Below are 10,903 nucleotides of genomic sequence, written 5' to 3' on the forward strand. Positions count from 1 at the left end.
CCCCGGAGCTGTGAACTTGCAGCCTGTAAACTGTGCTTTGGCCCTGAGTGCTCGTGTATTTTCTTCTCAGAGTGTTTTATGGCACTTGAGGATGTGAGAGCTAGTGACTATATTATCCACATGATCTGACATATCCCTGGGAGAATGAATTGATGTTGCATTGCCTTTGACTTCAAGTTTTTGGAATAAAGAGGAAATAAAAATGCAGCTGAAATTAACATTTGTATGACTTTTTCTGTGTTCCTGAAGATAAAAGAAAAATACACTTTGTCCTTTCCAGGGGTGTATTTTCAAGTACCTTAGAATTTTCAATAAACAGCAGAGAAGCATTTTTTTTTCTGTTAGATTTTTAATGTTTTGTTAATTATCTGATGGTGTAAGCAGCTATGTAGACTGTAGTATTCAAGTGGCTTGTAATAAATGAAATGATTTTCAGTAAAATTGAATTGCTCTAAAAACAAAAATTGGAGTAGTTTTACAAATTATGTTTTCACTTTGGAAATACTCAAAAGCACATTTTTCTTCTAGCTGTTCACTCAGATAGCCCTATTGGTAAGCATATGTCACGAAAGGGTTTGATCTTACAGCTAGGTATGAGAGGCCAAATAATTAGGAAAATGCAGCAAATAACATGTCACAATGTCTGTTTAAGGTTAGGGAAGATACTGAGATCAGTAGGGGAACTGCAGTTTTGCAGGCTGTTTGTGGCTTTCATTGTGATTTAAAGCATCCCTTCCGCAGTGGTTCAGTTTCCTCACTTTGTAAAGCTGAGGAGAGGATCCTCTGGGGAGCAGCCAGCTTTGAATGACTCATCTGGGACCAATGACTACTGAGGTGGATGGAGACTTGAGTGAAATGAAGCTGGATCCAGATCTTCCAGGATGCTGGAGGTGATGAATGTGCACAGAAAACATAACCATATTGTTAAGGCTGCTATTTGTCAAAGTTGTAAATTACATTTGAAAAACCACCTCTCACTTTTTTTCTCAAAAAACATGCAACAGTGTTGTGTCTTTTGAGACAGCTGCTCTCCCCTGCTGTGACTTTCATAAATGGCTTAATCTGAAATGTTAGTGCTTTAATTTTGGTAGATTTGATGTCAGTGTTGAAAGAAAAGACCTTTGAAAGCTGAAGAATATTCTTATTTCTGGGAAAATTTGAAGACCTTGAAGCTGAAATCTTTCCAGTGTTTTTTGATTACCTAGGATGACAGGATTCAACCTAGTGGGTCTTTAAGACCTATTGTAATGTAAAATATTAAAAAGTGTCTTGTGAGTTATCCTGTGCAGCGTGGAGACTTCACCATGGAGGATTATTTAAGTTTTTGGGATCTGAACTATGACTAAACCCCATAATATTAGGATGTGTACAGCAGAGGAACAGTACTCAGTCTTTTCTATCTGTTTTTATCTTCTTTTTCCCTTTGTTAAAAATTTTCTGGGGACAGATGCTACCAAGATGCATAGAAATAATTTCCAGCTTGGATATTGTCAAGGGTAAAACCAACTGGGCCCAGTTCATCCTCAGCTGGAGGCCTCAGAAGACCACAGAGTTACATCAGAGGCAACCGCGATCTGCTAGACTTTGTTTTTGTAAACATCCCCTCCTCACCAGGGTAACTAACTCCCAGAGAGTTGTCATGCAAGCAAAGGTTTCTTCTGTCACCGTGCTTCTCTCTTCAGCCCTGTGCGTGAGCACCATGCTGTTTGAAGGTATGCTGCTGTCTCATCTGTGAGGGGATCAGACCTTCCCAGAACAAGATGGATCCCAAGAGAGAGACATCCAAGAAAAGCAGCACAGAGCATTTAATTGGTAAGCTTTGGTAGCCTCTTTTTATTATTTGGTTTGTTTTTTTTCCTGATGATTATAAAGGAATAAAACCAGTTTAAAAAAGTATATTTAAACCCAAGGCTTCATCATAGGTCTCTCTTGCAGGTTAGACTTGAAAATCTTAAAACCTGTTCTGTTAGTGATGCAACAAATTATCTCGTACTGGCCTGCCAGCATGCTTCAGCAATTACCTTCTGGCAAAATGACCTCCAGGCATTAAAATGGCTAGTTCAGCCGTTGGGCCATAGATACGTAGGGATGGGTGGAAAATAAAAGCATGAGTGATTGAAGAATGGTAGAGGAATTTTTCAGTCCCCTCAAAAGACACTTCATCTGTTTGAGATTGTGTGATTAAGATGTAGTCCTGCCTTCAAGCAAAAGATCTGATACCAAAGAAAATGTTTTACAGGCAGCACTTGCTGTTGTCACCATTGTGTCTGGCCATAAGAATGGAGCAGGACAAGCCCAAGTCTCTGCAGGATTCATCTGGGTGCTTGTAGAAAGCAGAGGGTAGATAGTGGTTACAAAAGGCTGAGGCTATTCCATCTCTGTTTCTGTGGGAGAAGAAGAGACATTCCCAACCGCAGTCCTTTACAGTCTTCATAGGGTTAACTTTGATGCAAGCTTTTCATTTAGTTTTTCAAGTTTGTCACCCACATTTTCAGTTTATTGATTGAGTGTATCAAGAAATACCAAAGTGAATTAAGCATTCTGGAGTTTTCCTGCAATTGCTTATTGATGAGCTCTCACATTCTGTAGTATATTGCAGCTCTTGATTTGCTGTGGTTTTGGTGAAGTGAAGGTTTTGGTGGTTGTGACTATCGTAGTTCATACGCAGGTATGGCAAAGCAGGTCATTGATATGTTGGCTTGTGGCTGATCCTTGATTCTTCACTGTTGTGTTTTTCTAGACACTTCCATTTGTTTTGTGATAGAAGGTATGAAACTTTGGGGCTAATCAGAGAATATTTGTGGTGGTCTTTGGTGGTCTAGGCCTGACTTCACTATTTAGAAGATGTTATTTGTATATCCTACTTTTCTCACTGGAGTCAAAGTTTTCAATGTTGACATCAGGACCTCTAGGACAGTTCTTATGGAGAGTGATTCAGTTGTTCTTTGTCGTGTTTTGGATGTGTATTTCTTTCCCAGAGTAGTGTCATTCCTAGCAGGAATTCACGTTCATTCCTTCACAGTACTGTCCAGGTGGATGCTGGTACATGCTGCTAAAATCCAAAACTACTATGAATGATCTGGATGGTTTCTTCATGACAAGTCTGGCACTATAGAAAAAGACCTTCAAGTGTTTTTCTATATGCTAGTTGTTTAGGTGAAATAGAGAGCACAGAACATGGTGTTCTGATGAACAAAAAAGACCCCTTCATGATTACTGTTTCTCCAAGCTTTGGATTAACGATTATGAATCCATTCCATGAATTTCCTTGATCTTTTTCTACTGATTAAGAGACACTCAACTGCTTGTACCTGCTGTAATTCAGGTACCTGCTGCAGCCTAACACCCTGCTTGCAAAGATCAGAGTGGCAAACAAACAGCTGTGAAAGTGTTATGTTTGCATACTGAATCTTAAGTCTTGTCTTCAAATACATGGCCTTAAGGTTTACGTGTTAATTTACTCAAGTGAACTGCTCAAATCATTCCTGTGAGCAATTGCAGAAGGGTTGATGGTACCTCATTAGAGAAATATGGACTTCAAATTATTGTTTGATGGGAAGAGTCAGAACGAAAGCCAGACTGCAGACAGTAATTACATACTCAGCTCTCTGGCAAATATTCACAGGAAAGCCTGAAACTTGGCCCTATTGGACAGAAGCTTATTTACATGTGAGTGATTAAATGTGTAGTGGGAACCTCAGAGGTACGAAGGGAAAAACTGCAAGGAGCAAAGGACTCTGTTGTAGCATCTTTCTTTGTAGTTAACATACTTCATTGCCAGAGCTCACGGTGCAGCTAGGCACAAAGTTATCTGAGAGTAATGAGCTGGAGAAGGAGTACTTTGTGTCTTGTCTTCCAGGATTGCCACTGTACCCTGACAAACCAGTCAATCCAGCTCAGCTAGCACGCTCCAGGGAACACTCTCCTTAGCTTCTCTCTTATATATATATCTCTTATATCCTCCTGCTGTTTCACAGGATGCTAAGTGTTTCTCAAAAACTACAAAACAAAGTGCTTTGTCCTTTTTGTTTATCCATTTCTATCAATATATGAATTTTCTGTAATGTCAGAAATTCCTATTTTTCTTGAGTAAACATATCCAAAACCACTGTGAATTTCTGTATCAACATGAGGGCTGGTTTTGGTTTTGCTTTGTTTGTAAGAAAAGTAGAAGTAAGAAAAGAGACAGTCTTGTATGACAGCTCCCATGAAAATAATGGCAGGCTTCCCGACATGTGCCGTGCCCAGCGCACTGGCAGGAGGCCAGCGCAGGGGTTGCTGAACATTGCCCATTCTCTGAGGAGGCCTCTGAGCCTTCATCCTTTCCTGCTGCTTTTACTGAGATACAGAGGGGAAACGCAAAGTGTGAGCATCTGCATTCAGCTTCCGTTCTGTTGAAGGTCAAGCCTGCAAAAACCCTCTTCTGGCTCAGACTTTGCAGCCAGCCTGCACTCATGGCTAGACTACTCTTGCTTCCTTTGCTTTTCTCCTTTTCTTATAGCTGCTCTACTGATCCAAGTTTTTTTTTTTTTTTTTTCCTTTTAGCAGTGCTCCATCCTTGTGGCAGAACTGTCCTCTTTCACTCCTCACCCTTTTGCAGACCTCTTCCTTCCATGAAGGGTTCAGCAGCTCCCACTGCTCTTCCCTTTTTAAAGGCAGCTCCTTGATCCGTTTTCTCCTACAAAAGACTCTCCTAAACTTTTAGTACTTGAAGAACTCAGCACTGCTTTTGCTTCAGACACTAAAATAAAACCATTAATATTTTGGGATGAGAAGAGTTTGAACACATTGGAAGGATTAGCTGAGGCATGAGTATGCATTTGGATACAGATTTGCTTCCACTGATTTAGAAGCTTGTCTTCCGGTGGATGAACTGGTCCATCAGTCTTCCTCAAAGCTTCCATCTTAAGATAGCAGGAATTCCTCTCATTTTCTGTATTTCCTGCTCAGTACTGTACTAAATCTTTCAACCCATCCCTGATATACTGACAGTGATTCATGTCCATGGATATTTCACTTGATGATATATTTCTCCATCAAATCCTCCAGTGCTGGCAATGCCTTTCACTTTTCCTCTTCCTTTCCTGTTGCAAAATGTATTTTTTGAACTTTTTAACCTTTTGTGCAGAAAGGGTGGCTGCCTGGATGTTTGTTTCGGTGCTTTATGGCCTTTAGTGCATGTAGGAAGGTGGGAGAGGGACTTTTGGACTTTGCAATCTCTCATTATTGCAGCAGACCAGATCTCTGTCCCTCAAATAATTCATCTCAAAATTTACTTTCATTGTTTTTCTTTCTTCTGTAGCTGACAGACGGGAAGGAATTGGTATCTGTGGCTGGATCCTGGTTTCTCTTTCTTTCCTGTTGGTACTTATTACTTTTCCTATTTCCATCTGGACCTGTATCAAGGTAAACTAGAGGGATTTGGAGCATGTAAATAATGCTCTATAATCATCATTGTGACTTATATGCATTGATTTATTCATTTTGTTAAAGGAGATACTTCACATTTGTTTTCTGGAAATCATAAGATCTTACAGCAAAGTTGTGTTTGAGATAAAGAGCTCCAAGTTCTTCCACAGACTTTCTGTATCACTACAACTTAGTAGTTTAATTTCTTTTCATCTCAGCTTCCGTTATCAGTTAAACTTTCCCGCTTTACCAGAACACTGGTTGACTAAATCTACAAACTTTTCTAGAAAACACTGATTTGATGCTGCCAGCAATAGTGCTAAACGAACACGGGTACTGATGAAAACAGGAACAAGTCCTTGCCTTCAGGATCTAGTCAGCTTAAAACTGAAGTCCTTTCAACACATAGCCATAATATGATTAATTTTAAAGAATTTTTTAGAGTTGAGGTTCTAGGGTGATTGTCCTGAATGCCAGGTCATGAAGAGTCCTTACACACTAACTGAAGTAGTTGAGTAGATTATCTGATGAGAGAGAGAGATTGTACTGTGCCTACAGCTCCTCTGAGTTTAATTCTGGCCATGGGTAAACTCCATTAGATCAGTGGCAATTCTTGCATATTTGGTCTGACTTGTAAGCTATTTGCAGGGCCAGGGCTTGACTTTTCCCAGCAAATGATGACACGAGGAGAAGACATAAAAGACTTTGAGATTTTTTCATTCCTTTATTAGTTGTATTTATTTTCACATTTAAAATGCATGTCAAAGATTTTTTTTAAAAAAAAGTCAGGCCAGAGAGCAGGAATATAATTAGTTATTAAATTCTAATTTTAAAATTTTTTTTAGGTCATCAAAGAATATGAGCGTGCTATTGTATTTCGACTGGGACGCATACTATCTAAGAAACCAAAGGGACCAGGTGAATGCAAGCAGTTTTATTCTTAAGATAAAATGGTTTTTATTCTGCTAAGATGCACTGATTTTATTAAGATCCATTGTAACCACACATAGAATTGTAAAGGTCCATAAAACCCTTCACAGCATGTCCTTGCTGCTGTAACTCCTTTACCTACAAGCCTGTGGCTGTGCTGTTTGTTTTCCTAGGTGATGATGCCATCTGCTTATCACCATCCAGCACAGAAAAAAAACTTGGAAAACTTTGATATCAGATATGACTGTGCTGAAGTGGGACCCAGAAGATTTAAATACAGTCTTTAACTCTGCCACAGACTTTCCTGAGTAACTGTGGCTGCTTTCTCCATACCTCAGTTCCAACACTACTACTTGTTGCTTACTCTTTAGCTGTCTTCTGACCTAAATAGTAAACATTTCAAGGGCAGGAACATTTCTACACTCTGCATCTATCCAGAACTTGTAGCAGTTGCCAAGGATCAGGTTACAAATTGCAATTACAAAACAAAACCAATAACACAAGGTATTTGCATCGGTGCAGTTACCACCTCTGCTCAGTTAAACTGTGCGAACTGGAAGTTCAAGTGTGAAGAAAAAGTGATACTTGCCTTCCTCATGGTCCAAAGAGGAGGTAGGGCGGTGCAGAGCTATTCTGCCTGGCTCTGGGCACTTAAGCAAGGTGCCTGTATTAGAAATACGGTCATGCCAAGTCTCCGTCTCTAGTGAATGGAGACGGTGGGGACTCCTTCATAGGACAGTTCAGACCTAGGACAATGTTGCTGATGTGAGGGCCTGCAGGTGGTGGATGAATCTGAATCTGAGAGATGTCTTTTCTGGGGACTCGTATATTATGCTGTAAATGGCTTACTATCTAGGGAGGGGAAACTAAACGAAGGCACTTAAGTAATTTTTTTACTAAAAGTCATATGGCAGATTTGAGAACTGAACCTCAATCTGTCTATCCCCAGGCCAGAGCTCTAGGCCGTTAAGCTGAAGTAAATTCACATTATTTGCAGATATCTGCACTTCCTTCTGTTACTTGAAAATTCAAAATCTCACGCCTGTTACCTCCTACAGCGGAAAGGACAGCTGTAATAATAAAGCAGAGCATGGCTCCCTGGCCCATTCCCATGCCTTGTGGATGTTTTTGTGTGTTTGCTCTGTACATACCAGGATATCTGACTCTTGAATTAGCTTTCAGAAGCAAGCATATTGTCTGATTTATTCTTATTTTTCAGGTTTGATCTTGATACTTCCTTGCACAGATATTTTTATCAAGGTTGATCTCAGAACTGTTACCTGTAAAATTCCTTCACAAGAAGTAACTATTTTCTAGTAGCCATTTAAAACAAATAAAACATAGAACTAATTTCTGGCAGGATCAAGAATAATGCAGGTGGTTTATATTCTTGGAGCTGTGGCCCATATTGAATTTAGCTTATTTGTAGCATCTTCTGACTTAAAAAAAAAAAAATCATTGCAGGCCAAGCAATGATGTCAGCCTTCTTATGCTGACATTCAGAACTGTGAGATAAAACGTAAAGAAGGCCAGGGTACAACTGCAAAAATTCCCGATTGTATTATTATTCAACACATGGAGATGAAGTGATAAACTGGAGTAAGATATTCAGAAACTAATGTTCTGATAAAATTGTATCTGGCACCTCACTATTCAGAAGAGCCTTCACTGAAGTTATAATCACTGCTTACAATTGTAATACACTCTATAACTGTCTTAAAAGCAAATTACATATATGTAATAAATCACCTTAAATTTAAAGTAATTCACAGAAAATCCTCTACAAAGCTCTTACCCTAATAAGAATGTCAAGGCTTATCTTTAAGCATTTTGTTGAAAGACGTTGACCAAAGGATTTGATCCGAAAAATCAGTTGCTGAGTTTGAGGCTCCAGCCCCAGTACGGTGCAGTGGTTTCTGCTCAGGGAATTTGCATTACTGTCCCCTTCCCTAAGCAAAGAGAAGAGCAGAGTGGTAAAGCATTGGTCTCAGGACCCCTTGGCTCTTGGTTGTGTTCTGCAGGAGAGGTTTCTTCTGCTGTTGTCTTTCCACAGTCACAAACAGCCTTTTTCTTAGAGAAGCTGACAGTATGGTTTGTAGGGGCACATGTGGCAAAATGAAAAGTGGCACCCTCAGAATGGAAGGCGGAGAGGAAGGTGGTTAAAGTACTTGAGCCCTTATGCTCAGCAGCTGTTTGCAGAGATAACTGCAGACAGAAGATGCTTGGGAGTAGCACCATCAGTGCTCCAGTAAGGCCAGCTGCCTGCAGAACCACAACAAATTTGCCTCTCCTTGCACTGTCAAAAGATGGTGTAGTTTATTTATGAATATTTATGCATTTTTCAAGGGTTTCTTTCTCACAATTTCATTTCACTTCCCATTTCACTTTCTTTTAATTTGCTAATCTTTCTTACAAATATGTTATTTAGCTAAATTAACACAGATCTTCTGAACTACATGCAATGTATAAAAATAGCAATAGCCCTTTTCTACAGCAAAGATATAGGATAGCCATCATTTATTATTGAAAAAAAAATATGCAGGTTACGGGACTCCCTCATTACTGAAACAGTTGTTTAAAGGTTATGTACATTTTTTTTTGTACTTGTTTACACTGTCTGTGATGCAGGATAACTTCCCTGAAGTTATTTCTCAGGGAAAGGACAACAAAACCAAAATAAATTCTTAGTTTCTGAGAATTATTGAGGCCTTTCCTTCACTAAAGGAAACAAATTATTCCCCTTCTACGGCAAGGGTTCTTGGATCCCTTTCTAATGCTATAGAATCATAGAATCAGTAAGGTTGGAAGGGACCTATGGAGATCATCTAGTTCAACCTGCCTGCTCAGCAGGGTCACCTAGAGCATGGTAGACAGGGTTGCATCCAGGCAGGCCTTGAAGATCTCCAGAGAAGGAGACTCCACAACCTCTCTGGGCAACCTGGTCCAGTGCTCCGTCACTCTCACAGGGAAGAAATTCCCCCTCACGGTCAGGCAGAACTTCCTGTGCTTCAATTTCTGCCCATTGCCTCTTGTCCTGTCGCATGGGACAACTGAAAAGAGTTTGTCCCCATCCCCTTGACACCCTCCCTTCAGGCACTTGTACACATTGATAAGATCCCCCCTCAGTCTTCTCTTCCCCAGGCAGAAGAGGCCCAGCTCTTGTAGTTGTTCCTCGTAGGGCAGATGCTGCAGCCTTCTGATCCTGTACATTTCTCCAATGCAGATTCTCACAAAAGATGCTGTTACTACTCAAGTAGATGGGGTGGTGTACTACAGGATCCACAGTGCTGTCAGTGCTGTCGCTAACGTCACTGATGTCCATTCAGCTACCTTCCTCTTGGCACAGACAACCTTGAGAAATGTTCTAGGTACAAAGAGTTTGGCTCAGCTCTTGGCAGGTCATGAAGAGATTGCTCACAATATCCAGGTAAATTTAGTTCTTGAGATGATTACTGACAGCTATGGCGATTTGTTCTGAGTGGCAGGATCTTAGAAATGATGTCTCTTTTTTCTTTAATAGTGACAGCAAAAGTCTTTTTTTAATGTCTTTTTTTTATGTCTTTTCAATTATATAGCTCACTGCTAAAAGTAAGAAAGAACTATTGTAAAGATATTTCCCCAGCTTCCTATAGAAGAATTATTTCCTATCAAAATGCAATGAAGATTTTGAACTTACCCAGTGAATTGTATAAAACAGTGTAAGTAGTCTTTGCACAGAGATTGCTGCAAGCTCTTCAGAACTGAGTGATGACCAAGTCTACCACTTGTAGGAAGCTCTACCCTGAGCTGACCCTTAATTGGAGTTTAAACTGGCATTAGAGAAGCCACGCAGGAGGATGCCCTTATAAATTTCCTAGTTATGGGAAAAGCTTCAGGTACCCCCTCCTAGTCTCAAACACCAGTGTCACCCAACAAGAGGAACAGGGCTGCAGTACCTGCCATACTCACACCGCCTCTGATGTCTCTGCCAGAGGAGTGCTCTGTGTTTCTGTTGTATGGATTGTCGCTCCACATTTCCACCTAAAAGGCAGGGTAAATCACATGTTTTTCTTTCTGCCATCACTGCTATTATTGGGTTGTTTGTCTCTAAGACTATCCTTGACAGTGCTACGGAGCAATGGGGGATCAAAGTGGCTCGTGTGGAAATCAAAGACGTCAGGATTCCTGTGGTGATGCAGAGGGCAATGGCAGCTGAAGCAGAGGCCGCACGAGAGGCAAGAGCTAAGGTGAGGCCCATGGCAATGTTCACCCCTGACTGTCCTATATTTTTGTCTTGGACATCCAAGTACATATTTATTTTCTCTCTATCCTAAAGGTGTCTTTCCCATCTGTTGAGTTCATTTCCATTTCTCTTACTCTGCAGGTTGTGGCAGCAGAAGGAGAAATGAATGCTTCTAAAGCCCTCAAGCAAGCCTCCATGGTTCTGACTGAGTCTCCAGCAGGTCTTCAGCTGCGCTACCTGCAAACATTAACTACGCTGGCAGCAGAGAATAATTCCACCATCGTCTTCCCTCTCCCTATAAATATGCTTGAGGCCTTGGGGCAGAAAAATAGAGGGGGGTAG

General features: G+C 40.5%; 1 protein-coding gene across 1 annotated transcript; it reads left to right on the forward strand.

Moving 5' to 3' along the window:
* The first annotated feature begins 1,751 nt into the window (after positions 1-1,751).
* Positions 1,752-10,903, forward strand: STOML3 (stomatin like 3). Its single transcript, XM_062576732.1, has 7 exons — positions 1,752-1,812; positions 5,303-5,406; positions 6,255-6,327; positions 7,559-7,641; positions 9,563-9,766; positions 10,431-10,565; positions 10,703-10,903. The coding sequence occupies exons 1-7, from the start codon at positions 1,761-1,763 to the stop codon at positions 10,901-10,903; spliced, it is 852 nt and encodes a 283-aa protein (XP_062432716.1). The 5' UTR covers positions 1,752-1,760.

The sequence above is a fragment of the Rhea pennata genome, chromosome 1, assembly GCF_028389875.1.
Source record: "Rhea pennata isolate bPtePen1 chromosome 1, bPtePen1.pri, whole genome shotgun sequence".
Classification (NCBI taxonomy): Eukaryota; Metazoa; Chordata; class Aves; order Rheiformes; family Rheidae; genus Rhea; species Rhea pennata.

Bases quoted from the DNA above. Each gene is read 5' to 3' on its own strand.
- STOML3 (XM_062576732.1), top strand. From the start codon at position 1,761: ATGGATCCCAAGAGAGAGACATCCAAGAAAAGCAGCACAGAGCATTTA. The intron at 7,642-9,562 runs GTAACTATTTTC...TCTCCAATGCAG, and splicing joins GTAAAATTCCTTCACAAGAA to ATTCTCACAAAAGATGCTGT. The intron at 10,566-10,702 runs GTGAGGCCCATG...CTTACTCTGCAG, and splicing joins CACGAGAGGCAAGAGCTAAG to GTTGTGGCAGCAGAAGGAGA.